General features: G+C 33.6%; 1 protein-coding gene across 1 annotated transcript; it reads left to right on the top strand.

Annotated features, from left to right (window-relative positions):
* Positions 1-241: 241 nt before the first annotated feature.
* On the top strand, positions 242-12,164 carry LOC149531024 (ABC transporter B family member 10-like). Its single transcript, XM_089810879.1, has 11 exons — positions 242-529; positions 736-790; positions 898-1,073; positions 1,317-1,517; positions 1,635-1,894; positions 2,088-2,401; positions 2,501-2,724; positions 8,846-9,186; positions 9,425-9,870; positions 9,959-10,200; positions 10,950-12,164. Exons 1-11 carry the CDS (start codon positions 242-244, stop codon positions 12,162-12,164), a joined length of 3,762 nt encoding a protein of 1,253 aa, XP_089667005.1.
* Positions 12,165-23,385: the final 11,221 nt, after the last annotated feature.

The following is a 23,385-nucleotide window of genomic DNA, read 5'->3' as shown; positions in this document are numbered from 1 at the left end:
CAAGGTCGAAAGGTTTATTGGATGATATGTAAACCTTTTTGGTTCATTTGCAGCATATGCGTTTACGATTCTAGCATATACTGCTTCAGCTTCTCCGTTAACAATGCAGGCATTTTTAAAAATTGAAGAATTAGCAAGGCAAATTGGATACATTTGAAATTAATTTGAGTGAACCCATTGCATTGTTCCCTTATAATAATTCATACTGACTGGGAGTGTGGTACATGAAGTTTTACTTAACATGGGAGATATTTCTGCTGTCGGTGAAGATGGGCATCGAAGTGAGGGAGGAGATGACTTAACGAAAAATGTTAGCAAAAAGAGAGAGGACAATGTGAGATCAGTTTCATTCTTTCGTCTTCTATCATATGCAGATTCAATAGATGTTGTTCTGATGGTCTTGGGGACCATAGGAGGCTTAGGCCATGGCTTGGCACATCCAGGGGGTTATCTTTTCCTAGGAATGGCTCTTCAAGCCTTTGGCACCCATCAAAATGACACTGATGCTATGGTCAAGGCTCTCTACAAGGTACTTTTTATTATAAACTTGTCACATTCCAATCTTAATGACATTCATATGGACTACAATCAAGAAATGAAACCTTTTTTTTTGGTTGGCCCTTAAATTATTGTACCATTGCAATGGATTGAATGCCTTTCAGAGTTAAATTGTGAATATGTGTTTTTCAATGGCTTTCACTGATTTGTCCAGTTACTAAAATCTTGTGTTTGCAGGTTCTTCCTTACGTTTGGTATCTGGCTGTCGGTATGCTGCCTGCTGGTTTCTTAGGTCAGTTTACATCCCTCAATTTTTATGGTATTATGCAAATTTTGGAAGGTGGAAGAGATCTTCAATGCTTAGATGGACTTAATTTCAAGTACCATTTGTGACTGCAGAAGTGGCTTGTTGGATTTACACTAGTGAGAGGCAATCTTCCAGATTGAGATTGCATTATATGAAAGCCATCCTCAGTCAAGATATAAGTTATTTTGACACAGATGTAAATGTTGGCAAGATCATCTCCAATATCACAGATCACATGGATTTGATTCAGGAAGCTATTGGTGAAAAGGTGAGTTTGGTAAAATCTGAACCCTTTACAGAATTTGTGTGGACTAATAGATAAAAATGTATTCACATGACGCTTTCATTGGTCTATTTTGAATAGCTTCACTAGCTTCCGTATTGTTATTTAGAAACCCTTGACAAAAAACCTTCTAAAACAAGAAACCTCATATATCTTTCTTAGAAGTTTTGTTTATAGAGCCTGAGATTTGAGAGGTTTTGTGAACATCTCTGACTGAGAATATTGCAGGTAGGACATTTCATATTCAGTGTCTCTACTTTTCTAATCGGCGTTACAATTGCCTTCATCGTGTGTTGGCAAGTTGCTCTGGTAACCATGGTAGTGGTGCCTCTTATATCCATTATTGGTGCTACCTACAGCAAAGTTATGGTTTCAAACTTTCAAAAAACACAGACTTATTCCTCTGAGGCCACAAGCATCATCCAGGAGGTAAATCAGACTTTAAGCACTACATTCATTGAAGCTTGGAATCCATGACATATAATTTGATTCAGAAATTAGAATATAATGACCAACATTGATGTGCATTCAATGGCAATGGTGCAGACAGTATCTCAAATCAGAACAGTATTTGCATTCATAGGAGAGAAAACAGCTTATCAGTCATTCACAAAGGTGTTAGAGAGACAGATGAAACTGAGCAAAAGTGGGGCTGTAGCAAAGGGCCTTGGAATAGGTGTGCTGAATGCCACAACAAACCTCTCTTGGGCTCTCATGATCTGGATTGGAGCACTGGTGGTGACTCATGGTTATTCAAATGGAGGCAAAGTCATCACTGCTGTCATGTGTATACTCTTTGGTGGATTGTAAGATTTACTAATTCATACAAGCCTATTTCTTCAATGGGATGGCTTAAATTTCACACAGGATGTGATTACTAGGTTGAAAGTGTTACGTAGTTAAAGTTGACTTATTTTTTCCAAACTTAATTTTTTCTTTAGCGTGCAATGTTTAAGGATGACCCTTTTTAATAAAAAGTAATTACAAATTGTGCCGCAGATCCCTTACATTCGCGGCTCCAGATTTGCAAGCCTTCAGCCAGGGGAAGGCAGCAGGATATGAAGTTTTTGAAATTATGAAGAGGAAGTCCAAGATAAGTTATGAAGAAGAGGGAAAGACATTGGAAAAAATAGAGGGGCGCATAGATATTCACGATGTACAGTTTTCATATCCTTCAAGGCCAGAAAAGCTCGTACTAGATGGTTTCTCTCTGTCCATACCAGCAGGGAAGACCGTTGCCTTGGTGGGCAATAGTGGTTGTGGTAAAAGCACGGTTATTTCTCTCCTACAAAGATTCTATGATCCATTCAAAGGTATATTATATTATGTGCTCACTTCTTTTACTGTTTCTCTGGCATTTTACCATATTTCGGCTGCAATGATACTCAGATAAATCTGATTTCTTTAATTAGGTAAAGTACTGATAGATGGGATCGATATAAAGGAATTGGACTTGAAATTTCTGAGAGGAAATGTGGGTCTGGTTGCGCAAGAACCTTGTCTATTCGCAACTAGCATTGGTAATAATATCAGAATGGGCAAATGGGACGCAAGCATCGACATGATCGAACAGGCAGCAGCTCAGGCAAATGCTCACGCTTTCATCTCTGGACTCCCGGACAAATATGAAACCCAAGTAAGTGACAAGTTGGTGTTAAAAAGCACGGTGGAATAATAATATTGGGGAGCATAAATTTTTATAAATCTAGAAATATACATTTGAACTTTCTCAAATGTTGTTACCTTTTTTATAAGATTGTGGTGAGTTTTTAGCATCAACAGATCATTAATCAATGATCTATTAAGATGATATTTTCTTAAATTTTAGATGATTAAATGTTTCAAAATAGTGATGATAAAAAGTCATCCACAATCTTAGATACGAATTATAGAAATCTACTATAATTGATTCTTAAAAAAATAACATGTATAAATGTGTGTGTTTGTTGTATACGAAAGATACATATTATTGGTGTATAAGATAGATACATAACTCTCTTACATAAGACAAGATTCTATTAGAGTGTGCCGAGATGCACTACATAGCTTTTTAACATCCTTCATAAACTTTATTTTATTACACAACTCAATGACGGGTCCTCTACAACAAATAGTATTATTAACTATACATATATAAATGAAGAACAATTAATGCTAATATCTTTTGGAAAGTGTAAAAATTTATCCGTGTTCTCAATATCATTAATTTCTTTTGTCCATCATTCTCTAGAACAAAACATTGTTCATAGTCTTATCATTAAGAAGATGAAGGATTACTAATCATCTTTATGATCAAAACCTTTAGAGATTTAGCAACAAAATTTGAACAAAATTATATTTGTGTTGAGAATTTTCCTACATTTATCAACAATCTTAATTTGATCAATTTAAACTATGATCTTTGTGATCAAAATATTCATAGACTAAGCATCAATGATCTCTTTGATCAATTTGAACAATAATCTTTGCAATCAAAACTCTCACATATTTAGCAACAATTTCTACAATAAACACTATAACTTTTAGGTTCAATAATAATCTCTACAAACAATGTTTTAACCTTTCAATAATGATTTTGTAGTTAACATTAAAAAGGATTAGGTTTAAGAGTGATGTTTGCAATCAACATGACAACCATTCAATGATGATCTCTTCAATGAACAGTACAACTTTTTCTAGATTCAACGATGATCTTTTTTTCCCATTAATTTTATAACCATTAGTTTGATCTTTATGATCAATGGCACTCATTCCTCACATAATCATGCACCACTAAATTGAAAGAATTGAAGTAGCCCTTGTCAAAAAAAATATAGAATAGCTATATGGTTTATAGGATGATATTTGACCTTGCATGATTGCTATTTTGTTTGATGTGAGAACATAAATGATTGTACAATATTTTGGACATAGTTTTGACCATTTAAAAAAATTTAATATCATAATCCAACCATAATACATTTGTAAACTATTTTTCAAGGTGTTTCTTCCATTTTATTCTAAAATTACTTTTTACAATGATTATCGACAAATACTTCAATGGATGAAGATCCCAACATGTTTCCATTTTATGCCCTTGTCTATGACAATGAGAATGTTGTATACATTGCATTTCTTAAGTTCATTTGTTTGAATTCGTAATACTTTCGATATCTATAGATCTATTTTTTTGGTAATTACCCATGTGAAACCTTCATTCTTTGACTCCACTCTTAGTTCAAATAATTTTATAATTCTTTGTCCATATTTTCTGAGTCATTGTCCTTGATAATATATTATTTCATTACTTTAAAACCAATTTTTTTAGACATCATCTTTGTTTTTTCTTTACAGTTAGTGAGAGTTGTGTATTAAAATATGTTGTTATATCTATCCGTACACCTTTTACTAGAATAACCTTTAACTTAATTCCATCACTCATCAATTAAATTGATTTTTTTTTATAACACATTAGAAATTTCAATAGTGCAAGCTTACATTTTAGACACCTATTTTTCATTACATGCATGTTTTTGAAAGTAATTGATTAAACAAATTAGTTTCTTCTATCGATTTTGATATTCCTTCCTTACATGACTTATTTTCCTCTTCTATTTTTTCATTAGACTTTGTTACTTTCTCTAGTCCAATTTTAAAAATAGCTTAATTTAAATCATTAAATTTATATTTTTTGTATTTTTTATTTTTCCACTCTTTCTCTTTGGAACAAATAGTCTCCTTATACAATTGAGTTTAAAAGCAAAAAACCACTTGTATAATAAATGTTAATGATACATTTTTATAGCTTCATATGCTAGACTTGACTAAAACACTTTGAACATTTATCCTTTCATTAAAATATCCATACACATCAATAGGATAAATTCATGTCTACTCTTTCAAAGATTTTCAAGAATCAACATCTAGTAATCATGTTTGCATTCACATCCAGATACTTCTATTGGTTATGTTTATTCCTCCTAGAATATACTAAACTTTACAAATGATTATCTCCTTGAAATCTAATCTATACTATTAAGTATTATATTCATCTTATTCTTGTGGTCTCCTAAATGGGTGGTTTTATAAAATGTCACTAGGATCTATTTATCTTGTAGCATAATTTTTTTAAGGTCATGATCTCCTCCTTTCAAAATGGCTAATTTATGATAGATCTATCACTTGGAACTATTGATTTACTTTCCTTATTGAAATTCAAATTTCTCCTTTAAATAAAAATTTAGATTTCCCTTTAATTAAAGACTCAAATTTCCTTATTCAAACAGTGACTTCATAAAACCTACGATCAATAATTATGCAACTTAACTCCTCTTCCACATCTCTAGTATTTGATAATATATATGAAATAATAGGGTGCTCTCAAATTTTATTTTTGGTTGGGATGTGAATTCCAACCCTTGATCAAATCATTCTCCTTTGAGTTAGCAATTATTGTACACCGATGTGATTTCCAAACTTTGATCAAATAATTATCCTTTAAGTTAGCAACTATTGTGCACTAATCAATCCCCAATTGTCCATGATTTCATGAATATGCGAGAAAAAATTAAAGACAAGAATATGGAGGTTGGTAAAATTCTTAATTTATGGTGGGTGTTTGCAATCATGTTATTGTTGTTTTCCTACTTTTGGCTATTTGCTAGCTAATACTTTTAGTCAAATTATATCTTTCTAATAAAATCTCTTTGATATAAAGGGCTTTAGATTCCCTTCAAAACCCATTTTATCTTAATAAAAAACCATTGTTATAATTCAAGACAACTTCAATGCCTTCCAATTTCTTCAATGTTCAAATTCAACCTTGATTCATTCAATATGTTGATCTACATGTACATCAATCCTAAAAACCTTGACATATTATCAAGTTTAATTATTCTTTGTCTTCACCACCTTCTTGTAATGTAGGATAATAGATTCACCTTTCATGCATGTATGTATTTCCCTTCATTACATTAAGGAGGGTGGATCCACTTGGCTCAAAGTGTTGTGCACAAGGTGAATTGAACACTCCTTGCCTAAGTTGAAATTGACTACAAATAATTGATGATAATAAGATTCTATATCTAAAGTTTAAGGCGATAAATTGATGGTTTTTGACATGGACATGAAATCACAAACAAATGCACAAACTAGGGTTACACATTTGAAAAGAGAAGCCATAGAGGAAATGGTGTTTGAAATTTGGACTAGAATTATGAGTTTAATGATGGTTGGGCCTCCTTGAACCCATAAATAGTAGATTTAGATGAAAGTTGTATATCAAAAAGTAGTCTTAATCCTATCACTAGCACAAACAAAGAAGATAAACTATTGGGTTGATGGGGCTTCACCTAAGTCAATATGCAATTTTGGAATTAACCATAAAAAACAATCGATTCAATGTAAATGAAATGGAAGCTCTAAAGTACAATGTTGAATCTTATACCTCAACATTGTTGATGCAACACTCTTTGAATGTAATTTCAAGTATTGATGCAATAACATGAAATGGAAAAACATAAAGGAGGCCAATCATAAAGACATGATTGCATAATGATTATTGTAACTATCCACAATGTTTAGATCTAAAGAACATTTGAAGAATACGGTGGGATAAAATATTGCCTTCATTTCTTGGAAATTTAATGCTTGCAATATAAGATGGTGTGTTGATATTAGATGACATGTCAAAATGAATTAAAATAATGCTCTTATATAGGTTTCTCAACTTCTCAAGGTGTTTCATGAGACCTCCACCCTTATATTGAGACAATAGGATCAATGAACAATTAATGAGAATTCAACATGAACTTATTTGAAAATTGGCCCATATTGATGGGCAAAGGGTGCCTTAGGCACCTTTGACTTGCCAAAATAGGAAAATCAAGTGGGAATTCAAGGGTACCAAGTCCGAGGAAAAGGTTATGATCACCATGCAAGGATATAACAATAAATTTTCAATATTTTAGTTAGAAATAGGCTTAGATAAGAGATATGACACCACACATTGAGAAAAGCACACAAAATGCAATGTAATCTATACACACTTATAATTTATGATGCTACACTTCCAAGATTAACTTTTGTGGCCTTGGTTTCAAACACTCAATATATTATGCATGAAAATTATTAACTCTCATGTCTTTGTAAATTTATTTTGGTGGATGATTGTAGAGAATGAACATGGACTTTATAGGATGATTAGTACTACAATACGACCATTTTTCAATGTTGTATGGTTAGAAAGTGTGTCATTTAAGGAATTTGAGGTTATTATGGCACTTTGTAGGAGATTATATTTAGCTACAACTAATATAGATGGTCAAAGGACTAGTGACACAAATATTTCAATTGTATTTATAATCTTCTTGTTCCTATATATAATACAACTACCTATGAATTATAATAGATTTTCATAAAACTCCACTTATCATCTCTATCCTATTAGATCTAAGATCAATAAAAATGTGATATTAATTGTTCAAATTGGAGAGCCTATTTTTTTCTTTGTAGAAATAGATGAATCTAAATATCTTTAACTAGGAAGCATGCATGAATATATATTTCTCTTATTTTAAGACATAACTTTTCCATAATGAATGCATTGGAGTGTAATGAAATATAGTATATGTTTTACTATAAGTTACCATTATTTGAGAAAGAGATTTCCTTTGGATGCCATCTAAAAATTTAGTAAACTTGATACAGACAATATAAAAAACATAAATAGATTATATGTTATAAGACTAATAAATAATAATAATAATAATAAATGATTAGAAAACAAGATCATAAATTCAATTTTGCATGTTTCTTACCACAATACTTTGTAGACAAAACTATAAATAAAATCTAAAAATACTTATCAACCATAATAATTATTGATAATTATTGAAAATGGTTAACAAGATTAAGTAAAATAATTTGAAAAAATAAAATTATAATTAATTATTTATACATCCAAACAAAAATTTGTTAATTTTTTTTTTAAAAAATTATTATTTTAAATATACTTACATGAAAATAAGTTATTCATAAATATAAAATAATTGATTCATATAAGTTAATGTATATGATTTGTATAAAAAAAACCAATGTCTTACATACTTTCACTTTTTACAATTAATTTAATTTAAGAATTGTAATTAATATATTTACAATGACACTAATATTTTAAAAAAGCACAATAAAAAATTCTCCACATATTAAGGTTCATACAATTAAATAAGAATACTAGTAACTTGAATGGCTGATACATATATAAAGAAGAGAGACAAAAATTGCTGCCCGACCCGTTGAATCAGATCGATGATTTTTGGCCTTGAATTGTCATGAATTGCAGGTTTACGTGAAATCGTCCAAAAAAAATTGGCAAAATCGGTCGAAAAAATCAGCAATTTGATTAAAAAATCACCAATTTTTTATATCAATTTATTATTTATGTTCTTTGTTTATGTATTGTAAGCTTTAACTTCTGTTTGATGATGTTATAGAGGGTTTTCACTTTACCATTAGTAGCTGATTAGTAGGCGATTTATGGCCGATTCGCCAGTCCAGTCTTGCCGATTCCATCCAATTCGACTTTTGATTGTTTGATAAATAAACACCCATCATACATAAAGATGATGACCTGCATTATTTCTCCTCTCTTTCACATTATAAATTCTTCTTTAAATTTTTTAAAACTGCAACTCAATTGTTTTAAATTTGATTTATATTTTTATTCAAAGAGATTACCCATTTATTCTGCTGTTTATCTACTTCTTAAAAATACCCAGGTTGGAGACAGAGGAATGCAATTGTCAGGCGGGCAGAAGCAAAGAATAGCTATAGCAAGAGCTCTACTGAAAAATCCTCGCATTCTTCTGCTGGACGAAGCAACAAGTGCTCTTGATTCTCAATCTGAAAGGAATGTTCAACAAGCCCTTGACAACATAATGTCCAACAGAACTACATTGGTGATTGCTCACCGCCTCTCTACAATCGTCAATGCAGATCTTATTGCAGTCATTGAAAACGGCAAAGTCACCGAGCTTGGAAATCACACCCAACTTTTGAAAGATAGCAAATTGTATTCAGACATGATAAGTATGCAGAATTGCACCTCTGATAAAGACAGGTTAGTATTAATGTACTTTAGGGAAAACCCCATTGCTGATTCAATGTCAACCTTTTAATGCAGCCTCTGTTTGAGCCATGCAATCTGCACGAAAAACCATTTTAGTTTACCACTCTACCATACCAATCTACACAATGAATTGGGTTATTATGATTATATGTGAACATTCTATGTAACTTCTCATATATAGAGAAATAATCTGGGGTTTATTAACCCACTGATTTTTTATTGTAAGCAGGCTTGAAAATGATGCCCAAACTAATCTTCCAAAGGAAAGTGATCAATTTCTCCACTGCCCTGTAAACCACAGTATGGATTACTCTCCAAATCCTCCAAATTCTACAGCTACTTCTCTTCCTGAAAACGGTGAAGGGCAAGAAAATTTAGGGCAGCTGTCAATCATGAGAATTCTGTTTAAGATGAACGCATTGGAAATAGGAAAGATCGTTACAGGAAGTGTTGCAGCAGCCATAACTGGGATATCCAAGCCTCTCTTTGGCTACTTCATCATGACTATTGGGGTTGCATATTATAAGCCAAATGCCAACCACAAAGTGGAAAGATATTCAGAAGTTTTTGTTGGGATTGCAGCGTTGGTATTCGTTGCTCATACAATACAGCATTTTTTATTTGGAGAGGTTGGAGAGAGAGTCATGAAAACTCTGCGCGAGTCTTCGTTCTCTGGTATGTTAATAAACCCTATTTTTTGCTCTCTCTTGATTCTTTGGCCCAAGAAATGGATAGGAGTGTAACAAACGGCCTGTGATTGCAGCAATACTAGGGAATGAAATTTCATGGTTTGACAAGGCAGAAAATAGTTCAAGTTTGGTCAGTGGACGCATCATGAATGACACAGCATTAGTGAAGTCAATCATTGCCGATCGGATGTCTGTGATTGTGCAGTGCATATCATCCATTTTGATTGCCACTGTAGTCAGCATAATCGTGAATTGGAGAATGGCTTTGGTGGCATGGGCCGTAATGCCTTGCCATCTCATTGGGGGACTCATTCAGGCATGTTAATCTTATCCAATATGCTACTTCCTTTATAAGGGTTCTTGAATAAATTTGTTCATATGGATTTGAATGGAATTTTTTTCTGGGAATTGACTGACTAGACATATATACGTAGTTTCACCATATAACTCATCATCTCTGTTCAGGGCATAGAGGTGGGATCAAAACTAGAAAAAATAGTATTGACTCTAGGGTTTGGTTCAATTTCCTCTCTCTTTTCTCCTCTGTTCTTGTGAGTGGAAAATATGGAATTGAAACAAGCCAAAAAAACCAACAACAATGGCAAGTCATGCTATGTAATGGTTTATTTCAAGCGAATCAGTTGTGATAAGAAATGAGTTGATTATATGGAGATAGGTAAACAGGCAAGAACAATAAGATTTCTACAATTCATTGAAACTATCATTTATGCTTCTGAATTCGATTGTGTGATTATTTTCACATCAATGTGATCACACTCTATGATCCATCATCATCAGAATAAGAGAAAAATCACAGAGGGTGAACTGAAATAATCGAATCCAGAAGCATTAACGATAGATGGAGATAGCTGTTAAATAAATCGACTGTGATAAGAATTGGGTTAATTGCATGGAGATGGATGTTAAATGAATCAGTTGCAATATGAAATGTGTTCATTGCAGGGATTGTTAGAGTAAATGCACTATGAAGTTAATCCTGAAAATCTTATTTATCTATTCTCTAATTGTTCTTGACTTTTTAAAGCTGTGCTTAACTCGTGACAGGCTTGGTCATCAAAAGGGTTTGCAACCGATTCAGCTAAAGCACACGCAGAGATAAGCCGGCTGGGAAGTGAAGCAGTATCAAACGTTAGAACAGTAGCCTCTTTTGTTTATGAAGATCAAATAATTGAATCTGTGAAAAATTATTTATCCCTCCCTTTGAAGAAAAGCAGACTAGAAAGCCTGAAATATGGAACTATACAAGGTATAGCAGTGTTCTTATGGAATGTTGCCCATGCAGTTGCACTTTTGTACACTACAATTCTAGTGGAGAAACATCAGGCCAGCTTTAAAGATAGTGTAAGGGCGTACCAACTTTTCTCATTAACAGTGCCCTCTATAACTGAGCTGTGGACAACTATTCCTGCTGTTTTCAGGGCCATAAAAGTCCTCACTCCAGTGATGAACATATTGAGAACAAATCCTCAGAAAGATGGTGGCATGCAATTTAAATTTATAGAAGGCCATATTGAGTTCAAAAATGTGAGTTTCTATTACCCATCTCGATCAGAAGCTCCCGTTCTCAGAAACTTTAGCATTTCTGTAAATGCTGGTACTACATTGGCCTTGGTGGGTGCAAGTGGAGCGGGCAAGTCATCTGTCATAGCCCTGATAGAAAGATTTTATGATCCTCAACATGGTGAAATTCTCATAGATGGAAGAGACACAAAGCTCTACAATTTAAAATGGCTCAGGAAACATATTGGCCTAGTACAACAGGAGCCCTTGCTATTCTCTACTTCAATAAAAGAAAACATTGTATATGGAAATGAAGGTGCTTCAGAGTCTGAGATCATGGCAGCTTCAGAAGTAGCAAATGTTCATACGTTTGTGAGTAATCTTCCAAATGGATACGATACAATGGTGGGAGAAAAGGGTTGTCAGCTATCTGGAGGACAGAAACAGAGGATTGCAATAGCCAGGATCATTCTGAAAAGGCCTTCAATCTTGTTACTTGACGAAGCTACAAGTGCTCTGGACGTTGAATCCGAAGTTGTTATTGTGGAGGCATTAGACAGACTTTACAATTCATGCAAGTGCACCAGAGTTGTGGTTGCTCATAGGCTATCCACAGTTGTGAATTCAGATGTCATTGCAGTTATGGAGAAAGGGAAAATTATGGAGATGGGTAGTCATTCAAATTTAATGATGTCCGAGGGAGGACTCTACACACAGATGCTAACATTGCAGAAGATAAATACTAATGCAGTTGAGTAAGTGTAATATTTTTTATTGATTAATTAACACTTTAACCTTGGCTTAGTACCGAGGTTTACTCATAGCTAATTTTTTGTTGAACACGTTTTACAGTCAAATTGGTAGGCTAAAAGGAGGCATAAACGGAGAAGTAGAGAATATTACTGCCGTTTATATTGAAATTAAAACAAACTTGATACAGAGCTTCAGCTTTTAGCTGTCTCGAATAAGCAGAGAAAATAAACAGCAGTAGAATAAAACAGAGAATGCACAATCCCTCAGAAAGGAGCAGCTGGAGAGCTCGTTGATTATAATTCTGAAGCAACTAATACTGCAAGGGTAGTCAATAGGGTTTTTATTTGAAAGAATAATTAGAGATATATAGAAGCATATAAAATTGACATTATACGATATTGTATCATTATTAAACAAATAATAGATTAATATTGTATAGTTTTTGTGCTTATGTTACAATGCATTATACATCATTAATATCTCAATAATTGAATCTTTTGAAAATTGAATAAAAATTCATTTTTATATCTGATTAAGATTTTTATAAGATTTTTAATTTTTATATTAATTATATTTTAAAAAAATGTTATATGAACTCATTTTCATTTGTAATATATATTAAAAAAAAAATTATAATACAAATAAAAAATTATAAATATATAATATGATAGTATATATTTAATTATATATTAGTTATGTATTGATAAATAATATCATTTTCACACAATATTATATAATTAAATGTATTCAATGTTTATTATATTATATTATAATAATTCATTTAAATTATTTTATCAGCAATTTGATATAAATTATTAGAGTTAAATAATGTATATATATTGTTAATTTAAAATTATATTTATATTTATTAAAGGAAAGTAAGTCATTAAGAAATTATTTAATTTAATTTAATTTAGTAATATTTAGAGTAAGTTTGGCATTTATTTTTTATCATTTTGCACTTAGTAATTTTTAATACACTGTAATGATCTATTTTTTAATTATCATAAGTTTCCTATTCTAATTTTTTTAAAAAAAATTGTTGCTATTTGTTTGAGTTCTTTGGAAAATTCGATGTATGATGTTCAGCCAATGTGAGACTCATACTCATTATAACACTATCTAACAAGATTGAATGTGAAAAACCTACTTATGTTCCCTGCTAGTGTTTAATTGTATTTTGTTTTGGGAGCTTATTCATCTTAAAAATTGAAAAAAAAAAAAAAAACATTTTTGTGTAGATTATCAAAGAAAGTAAAAATGAATTTGGAAGTCTCAATAACCAAACAATGGATTTTTATTTTATTGTTTAAATTTGAAATAGAAGTGAAATTTCAATATTTGCTTGTTGAAACCTTTGGATTGGGGTTCTATACGAGTAACAAAACTAAACAAGTAATGCCTGTGGAAGAGTGAGTTAGATTGCTTGCGATCCAAGACAAGTGTCCATCTGATAGGCAATAGAATCATGAGATATTGATCAGAAAATGAAAAAGATGCTAGAAGAAATAGGGTTTCTAGTGGCATGAAACCAGGACTGTGAGATTACAATTACAAAGTGATTTAAAAAGTTTTTAAAATGCCATGAACTTACAGAAACAGGGTTGCCATGATGCTCAAGTGCTTATTTTGCTGCGTAGGAAAAGGTAGGAACAAATCTATCCTACCCAAAGCTTTTAAGAACCCATTTACTATAAATTTTGCAATTAATATTTTAAATTAAATCATATGTGCTGAAAGATAAAAACATAAATTGTACATAAAGACAGAACATAATAGAGTTGCCGAGAATGAAATATATTAATCATTAATGATTTCAATCTTATAAAACATATATTTATACAAAGTCAACCATTGTTTGAAAGAGAAGATTAAGGTGAGAAGCATCATTTAAAGCTGATCTTTAATGCACGAAGATTTCTCAATGCATGAGCGGTTAAAACATACCACCAAAGTTACATAAAAAGGAATGAAGATCTCCTAAATTGTTGGAAGGCCTAATTTCTAAACAATTAGTTTTAGATAGTTTGCATGCACCAAATAGAATAAGGAAGACTTCAAATATGATAACAATATGCAACAGTCATAGTTTGAATGCATTTTTTATGCATGAAATAAGGAGAATCCCATCTTGAAGTCAGAATTTTAGAATCTAGAATTCATGGAAATTTCAATGTGTGTCAGGAACTGAAGTTACTAATAGTTAACAAATTATACACAATAATCTGCATGAACACTTCCCATAGGTGGTTTGAGGACTTTTATTAAGAAATGCAATGTAATCAATTGGAGAAATGAATTAAATAATTTCTTCTCTGCTGTAGTAGAGGTGTGTGAAATATTTTTCGAGTATCATTTTTGTTTGATATTTGAATACTTTGTTCTGCCCTGTTTTCAAACAATCATAAATTATGTGCAGATTATGCTATGATCCCATCTGTGAGTATTAAATTGTATTTAAGATTATTGTACTCGGCCATAGCCCACAACTATATTAGATTTTCCAAATTAAAGATTTGAAAACTAGTTTTTAACATTATTAAATTTGCTAAAATACCTCTTTCCAACTAATTATAAAAAAAAAAATCACATTATTGAGAATAACATAAGCCCTCCAAATTGATCTGATTAAGCCTTTTCGTTCAGTGAATGAAATTCTAGTTGTAGTAGTTTCAATTTACTCTCCAGTTTCTTAGCTCCTACAGAGTCATCCTTACCCAACCATTTGTTGGTATCTTCCATAGATTTGAGAATTCCTTCTGCCCTACATTTCATGTTGTAAAGGTAATGTTGAAGTTTGTGTCTTGCCACTAGCTTCTTCTTTATGACTTCATCCTCACTATGAAATTGGCGTGCTTTAGCTACCATTCTATCAATCTCCTCCTTCCTCAAACTTCTGTCATTGCAAATGTTGATCCTGATCTAATCCCCGATCCTCATCTGCTCGTCCATGGTGGAAACGGTGAGAAATCCATCATAACCCACCTCAAAACAAAGTTTGATATTTGCAAGTCCAGCTTTGAAGGCAAGAGGCTTTGAAAGTGCTTTCTTTGATTTTGCCAAGGCTTCAAAATATTGAGTTGGGGACAAAGAGTCTTAGTCATGGGATTCCAAGATCATGATCTAGATTGAAAGGAACACATTTTGTGAGAGAAAACATCATGTGATGGCTCAGACTCTTTGTCCCCAACTCAAGGATGGTCTAGTAAAAATAACATGACCTGGAAAATCCATATAATCTACATCACGATGTAAATGAAATTATGTAAACAACTATTTGCAGAAATAGAGAGGAAACTCATCCTTCTATGGCCACCTGTGATGTGCAACAAACTAGTAAGGATATATAAATGGTGCAACAAGTTGATCTCTACACTTCATAGCAAGTATATTTTGCAAGTGGGTTTGAAATTTCTAAGATCTGATCTGAACTTGAAGAGGACCCGATCATTGGTGAAGGTAGATTTAAGGTAAAATTCTACTCATTTATAGAGGCCTCTTTCCTTCCTAGTATTTCTTTGTTTCGGTATCTTGGTTTCTCTTTGCTTCCTGGTTGGTAGACTTGTAGTTCTACGATTTTTCTTTATGCTTTAATAAAAGCAAGTGAGCCCTCACCCTATAGAAGCTTACGGAAAAAAAAATGATAATTGTGGACTTCTCATGACCAAACTTCAACAAACCAGGGTTCCATCCTTGCTAAATGCTGAGGCAAATAAACACATTATCAAGGTTTGACATCACAGTCAACCTGCTCATTCAATTGATTCCTATAATGTTATTTAAATGAATTCCAAAGAAATATTTAAAAGAAGAAGAAGTATAAATCAATGTGAATTAATTTATCAAGGTTTCAGGGGACAGTTTCTTACTTAAGATTATTTTTTACACAATTTTATTCAAAAGGATATTCATCAACTATTACAGATTAACTATTATAAATCACAATAAAATTACCTTTTACAAAATCAACATTATATTTCTTTACAAAATATTTATTGATAATATATCTAAACTTTACATATTCTCATAGGTTGATGTAAATAATTTTTTTTTTATAAAAGCTGATTTTAATATTTATATAATTCAACATATAATTATATTTATATATTTAAATATTATAAATCACATTAAAATTAAGTTTGAGAAAATCAACATTTTATTTCTTTACAAAATATTTATTAATAATATATCTAAACTTTAGTTTATAGATAGTAATTATCTATAATTTATTGATAGAAAAATGCAAAAGTGTATATGTGTGTGTGTGTATATAATATATATATATATATATATATATATATATATATATATATATATATATATATATATATATATATATATATATATATATATATATATATATATATATATAACTTGTAATAAAATAATATTATATATTATTTATATTATTATCATTTATAAAATTCACAATACTAATTTATTGCATATCTATTTAATCAAAGCTTAACTCATTTTTATATTAGGCGAGACTCCAGTTATATCACAACTCTTGTCTTGTAATATATTCATGAAAGATGGTCCAAATTTTAAAGAGGAGAATAACAGATTAAAGTAATTTTAAAATTTGTTTATTAGTATAGACTATGGTACTAATATATATCTCCATTGTATCTTTTGTAATTGCCCATATCAACATTTGGCACCACACACAAAATCTTCAAATTCGACAGTGGTCGAGAAAATTCCACTTTTTGTTTTTAGATTTTTTGCTTATAAAAAATAATATAAACTCTAGGAAATTGCTACAAACCAATGAGAAAAATAAAATTAACATTTAATGATTGATTTTTTAAATCAAACCTTTAAAAACTTTGGAATTTGCGACTAACTTGTCTGACATAAATTAATGGGGGACAAATGGGAACATTAGTTCCCTGCCTTATATATAACGAATGGACTTGTTAAATAAAATAATAATTATTCATTAATAAATACATACATATAAAATAATAAATAAATAGTTATATACTATCATCATTACAATCATAAAATGATCAACTGTCTAGCAATATTAACCTAAGAAAATAATCAATTTGCTAACTCCATGTGGAGGACATCACCAAAGTTCATGACCCTCAATATATTGGCCAAGCAGTATATTAAGTTGCAAAGATCATGAACATAGGATAGACTGAAAGGGTATGTGCAGGATCATGGTGTGCCAAAAAGTTGCAATGTGAAAAAAATAGAGTTTGAACACGTCTAAAAGCGCTTCAAAATCTGTTCTGACTTTTTTCACCTATCTAGGTACCAAACCTGGAAAGTAAGGCCCAAGCCTTATCGGATATCTGATTTGAGATCAGATATCCGATATGAGATCGGATATCGGATCTCATATCGGATATCGGATCTCATATCGGAAATCCGATATCCGATATCAGCGACATAAAAATTGGAGGGAAAGGCACAAAAATTAAAGGGAAAAACAAATTTGTAAGTGATATAACTAATTTGAGTTATGAAATATGTAAATATATAATATATAATCTATAAATATATAATATAATAACATAACTATTATATATAAAATAATATATAATCTATATATTATATAATAATATAATATAATATTACATAATAATATAATATAATATTACATAATAATATAATATAATATTACATAATAATATAATATAATATAATATTATATATATATATATATATAACGTAATGTAAAGATATAATATATAATCTATTAATATATAATAATATATTATGTTATTATTATTATTATTATCTATAAATATAATATATATTATTATAATATACTATTATTGTTTTTACTATATTTTTATTAAATATAATAACGTAATATATTATATATATGTTATTAATACATATTATTATTATTATCACATATAAATTATAATCTATAATATATTATTATCATATGTAAATTATAACATATAATATATTATGTTATTATTATTATAATCTATAAATTATATATATATATATATATATATATATATATATATGATTGTTATACTATATTATTATTATTTTTACTATATTATTTCTAGTGGAGTCATTTATATGGGTCAAAAGGGCTCACAGGATGACCTATGACCCCTTTCGACACATTCCATGATGACATATGTCCCTAAGGGATCCTAGGACCCCTAGGGACATATTAGAATAGTTTATATGCGTCGAAGGGGGTCACAGGATGACCTACGAACACTTTCGACATATTACAAGATGACATTTGTCCCTAGGGGTCCTAGGACCCTTAGGGACATATTAGAATCATTCATATGGGTCAAAGGGGGTCATAGGGTGACCAATGACCACATTCGACACATTTCATGCTGACATATGTCCTTAGGGGTCTTAAGACCCCTAGGGACATATTAGAAACATTCATATGGGTTGAAGGGGATCATAGGGTGACATATGACCCCCTTCGACACATTCCACGATGACATATGTCCTTAAGGGTCCTAAGACCCCTAGGGACATATTAGAATCTTTCATATGATTTGAAAGGGGTCATAGGGTGAACTATGACCCCCTTCGACACATTACATGATGACATATGGCCCTAGGGGTCCTAGGACACCTAGGGACATATTAGAATGCTTCATATGGGTCAAAGGGGGTCATAGGTTGACCTATAACCCCCTTTGACTCATTAAATGATGACGTATGTCTCTAGGGGTCCTAGGACCCCTAGGGACATATTAGAATCATTCTTATGAGTCAAAGGGGCTCATAGGGTGACCTATGACCCCCTTCGACCCATTAGATAACGACATATATATATTAGAATCGATCTTATGGGTCAAAGGAGGTCATAGGTTGACTTATGACCCTCTTCGACACATTACATGATGACATATGTCCCTAGGGGTCCTAGGACACCTAGGGACATATTAGAATGCTTCATAAGGGTCAAACGGTGTCATAGGTTGACCTATGACCCCCTTCGACCCATTCAATGATGACATATATAGCTAGGGGTCTTAAGACCCCTAGGGACATATTACAATCGTTCTTATGGGTCAAAGGGGGTCATAGGTTGACCTATAACCCCCTCTGACCCATTACATGATGACATATGTCCCTAGGGGTCTTAGAAACCCTAGGGACATATTAGAATGTTTCATATGGGTCAAAGGGAGACCCATTAAATGACAACATATATCCCTAGGGGTCCTAGGACCCCTAGGGACATATTAGAATCTTTGACCCATTACATGACAAAATATGTCCCCAGGGGTCCTAGGATCCCTAGGGACATATTAGAATCATTCATATGGGTTAAAGGGGGTCATAGATTGACCTATGACCCCGTTCAACCCATTGCATGATGACATATGTCCCTAGGGGTCATAGGATCCCTCGGGACATATTAGAATCATTCATATGGGTCAAAGGGGGTCATAGGTTTACCAATGACCCCTTTTGACCCATTAAATGATGACATATGTCTCTACCTGTCCTAGGACCCCTAAGGACATATTAGAACTATTCTGACCCCCTTCGACATATTACATGATGACGCATGTCCCTAGGGGTCCTAAGACCCCTAGGAACATATTAGATTCGTTCATATGGGTCAAAGGGGGTCATAGGTTGACCTATGACCCCCTTCGATCCATTAAATGATGACATATGTCCCTAAGGGTCCTAGGAGCCTTAGGGACATATTAGAATCATTCTAATGAGTCAAAGGGGGTCATAGGTTGACCTATGACCCCCTTTGACCAATTACATGTTGATAAATTTTTATAGGGGTCTTAGGACCCCTAGGAACATCTTAGAATTGTTCATGACCCATTACATGATGACATATGTCCCTAGGGGTCCTAGGACCCCTAGGGACATATTAAAATCTTTCATATGGCTCTACCTTCGACCCATTATATGACGACATATGTCCCTAGGGGTCCTACGACCCGTAGGGACATATTACAATCGTTAATATGGATCAAAGGGGGTCATAGGTTGACCTATGACCCCCTTCGACCCATTAAATGATGACATATGTTCTTAGGGGTCTTAGGACCCTTAGGGACATATTAGAATCGTTCGTATGGGTCAAAAGGAGTCATAGGTTGACCTATGACCACCTTCGACACATTACATGATAACGTATGTCCTTAGGTGTCCTAGGACCCTTAGGGACATATTACAATGCTTCATATGGGTCAAACGGGGTCATATGATGACCTATGACCCCCTTTTACCAATTAAATGACAAGATATGTCCCTAGGGGTCCTAGGACCCCTAGGAACATATTAGAATTGTTCTTATGGGTCAAAGGGGGTCATAGGGTGACCTATGACCCCCTTCAAATCATTACATGATGACATATGTCCTTAGGGATCCTAGGACCCCTACAGACATATTAGAATGCTTCATATGGGTCAAAGGGGGTCATAGGTTGACCTATGACCCCCTTCGACCCATTAAATGATGAAATATATCCGTAGGGGTCCAAGGACCCCTAGGGACATCTTAAAATTGTTCTTATGGGTCAAAGGGGGTCATAGGTTGACTTATGACCCCTTTCGACCAATTACATGATGACATATGTCCCTCGAGGTCCTAGAACCCCTAGGGAGATATTAGAATCGTTCTTATGGGTCAAAGGGGGTCATTGGGTGACCTATGACCCCCATTAACCCATTAAATGATGACATATATCCTTAGGGGTCCTAAGACACCTAGGGACATATTAGAATGCTTCATATGGGTCAAAGAGTGTCATAGGTTGACCTATGACCCCTTTTGACCCATTAAATGACGATATATATCCCTAGGACCCCTAGGGACATATTAGAATCATTCCTATGGGTCAAAGGGGGTCATAGGTTGACCTATGACACCCTTCGACCCATTAAATGATAACATATATCCCTAGGGGTCCTAGGACCCTTAGGGACATATTAGAATCTTTGACCCATTAGATGATGACATGTCTCCAGGGGTTCTAGGATCCCTCGAAACATAATAGAATAATTCATATCGGTTAAAAGGGGTCATAGGTTGACCTATGACCCCGTTCTACCCATTACATGATGGCATATGTCCCCAGGGGTCCTAGGATCCCTAGGGACATATTAGAATGGTATATATGGGTCAAAGGGGGTCCTAGGGACATCTCCTAGGGACTTATTAGAATCGTTCTTATGGGTCAAAGGGGGTCATAGTTTGACCTATGACCCTCTTAGACACATTACATGACGACATATGTCATCATCTAATGGGTCGAAGGGGGTCATAGGTCACCCTATGAGCCCCTTTGACCCATAATAATGATTCTAATATGTCCCTAGGGGTCCTAAGACCCCTAGGGACATATGTGGTCATGTAATTGGTCGAAGGGGGTCATAGGTCAACCTATGACCCCCTTTGACCTATAATAACGATTCTAATATGTTCCTAGGGGTCCTAAGACCCCTAGGAACATATGTCATCATTTAATAGGTCGAAGGGGATCATAGGTCAACCTATGACCCCCTTTGACCCATAAGAATGATTGCATATGTCCCTAGGTGTCCTAGGACCCCTAGCTACATATGTCATCATTTAATGGGTCGAAGGGCATCATAGGTAAACCTATGACACCCTTTGATCCATATGATGCATTCTTATATGTTTCTAAGGGTCCAAGGACCCCTAGGGACATATGTCATCATGTAATGTGTCGAAGTGGGTCAATTGTCAACCTATGACCCCCTTTGACCCATAAGAACGATTCTAATATGTCCCTAGGGTTTTGAGGACCCCTAGGGACATATGTCATTATGTAATATGTCGAAGCGGGTCATAGGTCAACCTATGACGACCTTTGACCCATAAGAATGATTCTAATATGTCCCTAGGGGTCTTAGGACCTCTAGGGACATATGTCATTATGTAATGGGTTGAAGGGTATCATAAGTCAACCTATGACCCCCTTCGACTCATATGAATGATTCTAATATGTCCCTAGGGGTCATATGTCATCATGTAATGGGTCAAAGGGGCTCATAGGTCAACCTATGATGCCCTTTGACCCATATGAATGATTCTAATATGTCCCTAGGGGTCCTAGGACCCCTAGGGACATATGTCATCATTTAATGGGTCGAAGACCTATGACCCCCTTTGACCAATATGAATGATTCTAATATGTCTCCAGGGGTCCTAGGACCTCTTTGGACATATGTTGTCATGTAATGGGTCGAAGGGGGTCATAGGTCAACCTATCACCCCCTTTGATCCATAAGAAGCATTCTAAAATGTCCCTAAGGGGTCGTATGACTCCTAGGGACATATGTCATCATGTAATGGGTCAAAGAGGGTCATAGGTCAACCTATTACCCTCTTATACCTATAAGAACTATTCTAATATGTCCCTAAGGTTTCGAAGACCCTTAGGGACATATGTCATCATGTAATGGGTCGAAGCGGGTCATAGGTCAACCTATGACCACCTTTGACCCATATGAATGATTTTAATATTTCATCATGTAATGCGTCGAAGGGGTTCATAGGTCAACCTATGACCCCCTTTGTCCCATAAGAATGATTCTCATAATGTTGTCATTTAATGGGTCGAAGGGGATCATAGGTCAACCTATGACCCCCTTGACCCATATGAATGATTCTAATATGCCCCTACGGGTTCTAGGACACATAGGGACATATGTCGTCATGTAATGTGTCGAAGGGGGTTGTAGATCAACCTATGACACCCTTTGACCCATAAGAACGATTCTCATATGTCCCTAGGGGTCCTAGGGACATATGTCATCATGTAATGGGTCAAATGGGGTCATAAGTCAACCTATGACCCCTTTTGAACCATATGAACAATTCTAATATGTCCCTAGGGGTCCTAGGACCCCTAGAGACATATGTTATCATTTAATTGGTCGAAGGGGGTCATAGGTCAACCTATGACCTCCTTTGACCCAAATGAACAATTCTAATATGTCTCTAGGGTTCTTAGGAGCCCTAGTGACATATGTCATCATTTAATGGGTCGAATGGGGTCATAGGTCAACTTATGACCTTCTTTTACCCATATGAACAATTTCAATATGTCCCTAGGTGTCCTATGACTCGTAGGGACATATGTCATCATGTCATGGGTCAAAGGGGTTCATAGGTTGACCTATGACCCCATTTGACCCATAAGAATGATTCTAATATGTCCCTAGGGGTCCTGACATATGTCATCATGTAATGGGTTGAAGGGTGTCATAGGTC

This window comes from Cupressus sempervirens, chromosome 11 (genome assembly GCF_028749045.1).
Source record: "Cupressus sempervirens isolate cs-2001-9-10 chromosome 11, ASM2874904v1, whole genome shotgun sequence".
NCBI lineage: Eukaryota > Viridiplantae > Streptophyta > Pinopsida > Cupressales > Cupressaceae > Cupressus > Cupressus sempervirens.
This window is presented reverse-complemented; position numbering and strand designations above follow the sequence as displayed.